At 41.1% G+C, this 6,242-nt stretch overlaps 1 protein-coding gene across 1 annotated transcript in view; it reads left to right on the top strand.

Moving 5' to 3' along the window:
• Positions 1-3,010: 3,010 nt before the first annotated feature.
• Positions 3,011-6,242, top strand: part of nrxn2a (neurexin 2a) — an 84,559-nt gene continuing 81,327 nt past the window's right edge. Inside the window, exons 1-2 of the mRNA XM_070917836.1 lie at positions 3,011-3,713; positions 4,527-4,547. Coding sequence (XP_070773937.1) covers positions 3,011-3,713; positions 4,527-4,547 — 724 coding nt within the window. The remainder of the gene's footprint in view (positions 3,714-4,526; positions 4,548-6,242) is intronic.

The following is a 6,242-nucleotide window of genomic DNA, read 5'->3' as shown; positions in this document are numbered from 1 at the left end:
GTGATGACTATTGGAAACATGGGGGATTTCAAAGATAAAAAAACAAACAGAAGAAAAAAGGATGCTGAGCAAACAAAACACTAGAGTTTTCAGCTGAGATATTCTGTGTGGCCCCTGTCATCTACGTGCTTTCTTTTGTTGATAATTAAATCAGCTTTTAAACAACTCCTTCCCTTAACTATATGGATGTTGCAGGTGTCAGGCTATGCTAGGTAATGGATGCATTGTTTAGATATGTGGCTCGTACTAAATTAGCCCAAATTTAGGTTTGATCTGCCATTCAGTTCATGTGTCTACATGAATGTGTATATAAAGAATATATAGAGAATTTCACAGTTGATAATGGGCCCTATTTTATCTCTATTTTATTTGAATGGCAGCTCACTGCAACTGGAAATAAACGTTTTCTTAAGCTTTCCTTGCAATGTAATTCCAATTACATCGTCTGTAAGTAGAGTTGGCCATACTGTACAGTTGGTATATGCTGTATATTAAAGTATTCTGAGCAGAGGATGTAATATTATTTATCATCTCTCACAATGACGTCTTGAAGCACAAGTTGCTCTTAATGAGTGTTAATGGGAGTTGCTGCATCATGTGGTGAGGCCATGAAGCTGAAAGCACCACATGCCTCCTGTTTTTATATACAAGAATACTAATGTGTTGTTTGTCTAAATCAAAACAAGCTGTACATATATATATATATATATATATATATATATATATATATATACAGCTGCGGCAGGTTGTGAGAAGCATTTCACACTCCATACCTGACCCTGGCAAATTGCAATTCATCCTGTGAGGAGGGTGTCAGTTTTTATGACCTTCCACGACACCGCTATTCCCATGATAAACCCATCTATCAGAAGGGTTTTCTCCCAGCCTGGAGCTTTCTGATACTTTGGGGAGAAACTTTGATTTATTTGCTGTGATGCGCTCTTTCTTGCAACATCTACCTTTAGCGAATAAACCCAACTGTGGCAGTCCCTCATCAGCAGGAGACCCAATAGAGGCTGTAATTCCCTGCAGACTCAAACACATATTATATTTCTCTCTGTGGCAGAGATGAAATTGGGCCAAACTTGCATGAAATGCCTCTGCTCCTAGCTGAGAAACACCTATGAATGAGAAATAACTTGGTTTAACATGACATAAAGATTATACTATACTTTCTTTCAGACACATTTGCTCTTTTTGTGGTTTATTGCAAACTCTAGAGCTTTAACTTGACCAGTTATTTACAGTAGTTTGTATTTATTGTGGATTGATTGGTGAGTCTGAGTGGATCAATACTTTGTATGTAAACTGCTCTGTATTCCTTTCTCTTTCTGAGGAGACAGGGTGACTTTGGTACATTTTGCGAATGTTAAGAGCAGCTCAACATTCATTGTATACCCTGCTTTCTTATTTCTTTATTCCTTATATTTGGATCAGATGTACAGTATGGCATGCAGTGTAGGCATCCTTGAGATCTACAGTCTTTTGTGCAAATTGGTTGTAACGGATTATAGCTGCTGATTTTGTTTTTGATTACTTATAATTGGATCACACAAAAATATTACTAATGAATGTGTTTTTAATAGGTTTTGGACAGCAGTGGAGTTCTTTGGCACAAAGACATACACTATATCAGGCTGTGACTACACAGACAGTAGCTACTTGTCTGGAGAATAAATTCATTATTGGCTTTGTTTTCTTTAGGGAAATTGTTGTTAATAATGAAAAGACAAATAAACACCCAAGTCATCCTAATCCAAATACACATTTTGTCTCTTAGACTATGTGTAGTTTCCCCGGACAGTCGTCCACAGGATGACTGGTCACCAGTTATAGTTTTTAGCTTTTCTGAATGGTAATAATGAGCCAGGGCAGGTTCCCATTCCTCAGGCCTGGGAAGCGCACCTTCCTTTGTTATCACAAAGTATTGCATTTTTTGTTTGTTTGTTTGTTTCTAACACAGACCTCTTCCTTTTCATCACTCCCAGCCTCTGGCCTGCATGTGTTGTTTAGCTGTAATGTCTTAGCTTGAGCCCAGGGAGCGCAGAGGGCTTAAGGGGCTCAACATCTCTGAAGTTAGTGAGGCCATGGATGGTACCAAAACATCTGTGGGGGTGCTTATGAAACAGACTTTTCCACCAGCTTTTAGAAATAAGCATAGGTCTCAGAAAGCGAGCGAGACTGTCTGTTTCCCTTTCTGCCTGAACGCTAAGACACGAGGTGGGGCGCCAGGATTGAGATGCTACTTGGCGCAAGCATGTGGTTGAGGGCCTGTTGCTGGAATCTCTAGGCTGCAGCCATGACCTCTATGATAACCAGCAGTCAAGTAGTTGGGAATTACCTATAAAAATGTGAACCATTACTGAATGCTTAAGTCTTCCTAACAATTAAAAGTCTCAATCACTCTCATCTCCATATTTCACTCTCTGCCATTTCAATGATTTGTAAGATTTTGTAATTCATTTGCCATATTATTCATAATGACTGTAGATTATTTGCTTTTTTTGTACAATCAATTGTTAGTAATCTTTCTGGCTATTCATTACACGCTCTTCTTTCATGTCTTAGGATGTTGGTAGGCTGAGAAGAATGGAGGCTGTACCTAAGCTGCGTGCCTAGCTAACCCATGGGGAACTGACAGGAACAGTGCTGGATGGAGGCCAAGACACTGGATGGCGAAGACGAGGAAGCACACAGTATTGTGGATCACTTGTTTGTTCTCTTTCTCAGCCGATCCAAAGTAGATGCAAAGTATTCTGCAATGTGCTTCATTTGTTCACTCGGTCACGTGTCCCTCATGGAGAGATGGCAAAAAGAATAAAGAGGATAGGCAGTCAAGGCTAAAGAAACTCTTTTGCTGCGTGTGGGAGTTGCAGTCTTATTTCTGCAAATTTTAGGGTGATAACAAAAAGAAGTGTAGACACTAGGTAACGTTTCCTCCTCACAGCTCTGTTGGATTCACATGAATTAGAGACCGCAGGGGAGCCAGTAGTTGTAGATAGTAACCATCATGAGCAGGTGTAAAGGCAAGGCTTCCTGGTTACTGTTGTTAGCTGGGTTGGTGCTAACAGGAATAGCTTTGGAATATGAGGGGGTTCCTGGTCAGTGGACACGCTATGGCCAGTGGGATGCCAAAGCAACAGGGGAGCTCAGCTTCATTCTGAAAACCAACATCAGCAAAGCCCTGGTGCTCTATCTGGATGATGGAGGGAACTGCGACTTCCTGGAGCTTCTTATTGCAGACGGGAGGCTCCAGATGCGCTTCACCATCCATTGCGCTGAACCGGCGTCCCTGCACACAGAGACGCACATCAACGACCAGCGCTGGCACAGAATCCTCCTCTCACGCAATTACAGAGAGACGAGGCTGGTGGTGGACAACGAGGAGAAAGTGGCCGAGGTGAAGTCCAAGAGAAAAGAGATGGTAGTGGCCAGTGACCTCTACGTAGGGGGAATCTCACCTGATGTACGTCTCTCTGCCCTGACGTCCAGCACTGTTAAATATGAGCCGCCATTTCAGGGCCTTATAGTCAATTTGAAACTGGGGGAGGCACTACCACTGCTGTTGGACGGTCAAGCTGTTCTTAGTGATTTGGAGTACATTTGTGCCACACACTCTCCATGCAGCAACAAAGGCCTGTGCTCCGTCAGCCAAGGAGAGGTCCTCTGTGACTGTATCAACTCCAGCTACAGGGGGAGGTACTGCCATGAAGGTGAGAAAATAGCATCCTTCTCTTTGTATCAGCATGTATTTTTAGCCTTAGTATATGTAGTATACTGTATGATTTTAGGACAGACAGACAGACAGACTTATTTTGGTAGTTAAATGTGTTTCCTTCTATGAATATTAAGGGGGGTTTTAAGACTTGTTGTTTGTATTGTTTTCCTGAACAGTGGTCACTGTGGCCACAGTAGCAGCTACAGGACTAAAGGCTAAAATGTAGTGTATCAATACCATGAGTTGGGAAGAGTCACAAAGTCAGTGCAGAGCAGAAGCCTTTCATGCAAAACTCAGTAATGTGACTTATTCAGTAATATCTACGTAGTGTTTGCCAACATTAGCCACTATAAGCAAATGTCATACCAGACCCCCTAATTATCTTACCTTTACTTTTAGTCACGCTGGTGCACATTGGACATGTCACAAAGTGTCACAGAGGCACTTAATCACTACCAGACAACAAGCTTTCTCACCAATCATCTTCACAAGTCACACAGGATAACAGCTTCCTAATGTGACAGATGTTTGACTGATGATGACTTTTGATTGCTAAAGCTAGCAACACTCACTAACACGCGGTTGAAAGACATCAGATTTGCACTGGACTGTGTGTTAAATGTCACAGATAAGCTATTAATGTGATACAATGCCAACCTTATTGTCAGTAATGTTAATGCTGCAACCATACTAACAAACGACCAAAACACGAAATATTTAGCATCTGTGTTGGTTTAGATGTAGATAGTGGACTGGCAGCGGTTTAATACTTAATATCCTCTGTCTGTTTTTCTTAATTCTCCTGCAGCTGTCCAGAGAGAAGTGGAAGGTAAGACAATGCATTATATAATGAGCATAATTAGTTTTTTTTGTGATGCTGTTATTTGCAAAGGCTATTACCACAGCATCAGTGTGTGAGAGTGTGTTTGCTTGTTATCAGGCTGTTATTGTCAGTTTGGACTGCAGTTCTGACATCCAACAAATTAAGCTGAAAGGAGATATACTATCACTGGTCATGAGGTCACTAAGGAGAAAGCACTTAATGTACTGAATGCTCATTGTGTATATATAATCAGTGTACTCAAGGTGACTGGAGAGGTCTGCAGAGTACGTGGGTGTCGCACATTATGGGGAGCATTCATATTCTGCATCACAGAGAAAATGACTGTACAAAGATGCTTTGTTTTATTATTTATAACTTCTGTGTTTTTTCTCTCTCTTCAGTGCATATTTTCCTCATCTAAACTACTGTTTAACGTTGAGGTTTACCAAGTCATTATATGCCATTATGCTCAAAGATCAATATGTGGATTGAAGTCAAACATGATGGCATAAATCCTTTGGCATAACGGGGTTGATTGCTGAGACTTTGACATTCATCAAATTGTGATATTATTTGCCCAATGATGTTTTTTTCATAGGTGCATTCAATGCAGGATGACCGCCGCTCCACTCGGTTAAATTGTTGCTAAGGTGCTGGAAGCATCAGTGAGTCCAAACTGATAGAAGAGATTTCCGCACTCTTAGATCCATGCAATGTCTCACTTCATTTTGAGCTTTCAGTCTATCAGACCTTCGTCAGAGCACACAAGATTCAACAATATATAGACGGGTAAAAATGACCTGTACACAGCCTGGTGGTAGAAGCCTCCACCTCCACCTCTTGGGATTTGTAGTTTTGGAGTACTGTGAGACATACAAATGGAAGCCATACTTGTTAGAAAATACAAAGAGGAGTAGAACAAAGTGAATATAGTAAGAAAATAGGTTGCCTTTAATAGGTGCATTTTAAATAATTTTCTTAAGAGGAACAAATGTCCTTTGGCAGGAAAGAGAGACGTTTCTCACGTTATTAGCAACGTTTTAGCTGACCACAATTATACAGGATTGGTTTCTAATGAGGTGCACACACACTGAATGTGAAATGAAGATTGAAAGTGAGGAGGGAGATTTGTTTAGTCCGCATCGGAGCGAGGCATCCATCTCCCCAGTAAGGACTGCTGGTTCTGGTGAAAAGGGCAGCCAACAGGCTCAGGAGACCAGCGCAAGGCGCACTGAACCACTGCACATTATAAATCACTGTTACCGACTCAAAATGCACCGACCCATGCACACCTGCTCTCCGAAATCCTGCTTCTGACACTTTGGCGCGTGGCGGCAAAATAGACTGTTATTGTTGTCATGTACTGTATAGTGGCTGTGCAGAGTACAAGAGTGTAAAATGACAACACGCAGAAAACATATTCAATGACATTGGTATACATAATATTAGATGTAATATTTTCTTAAAGATGATACATGTTTGGGTATAGATTCTCGATGCGGTGTTTAAAGCCGCACATAAGTCAGACTTAGTGACTGTGGTATATGGTTGTACGCTCCAGTAATAGTAAATAGGTTTAATCGCTGCACTATTTCCAAAAACAAGCATTAATTATTCTTAATAAGAGCAAAGATGGCATGTCTCTGCTCACAGCAAAAAGGCAGGCATTATTAAATGACATGCTGCAAAGAGAGCACATCA

Source organism: Enoplosus armatus, chromosome 13, assembly GCF_043641665.1.
Source record: "Enoplosus armatus isolate fEnoArm2 chromosome 13, fEnoArm2.hap1, whole genome shotgun sequence".
Taxonomy (NCBI): domain Eukaryota; kingdom Metazoa; phylum Chordata; class Actinopteri; order Centrarchiformes; family Enoplosidae; genus Enoplosus; species Enoplosus armatus.
Note: the sequence above shows the minus strand (reverse complement) of the source record. Positions and strands in the feature narration are given on the sequence as shown.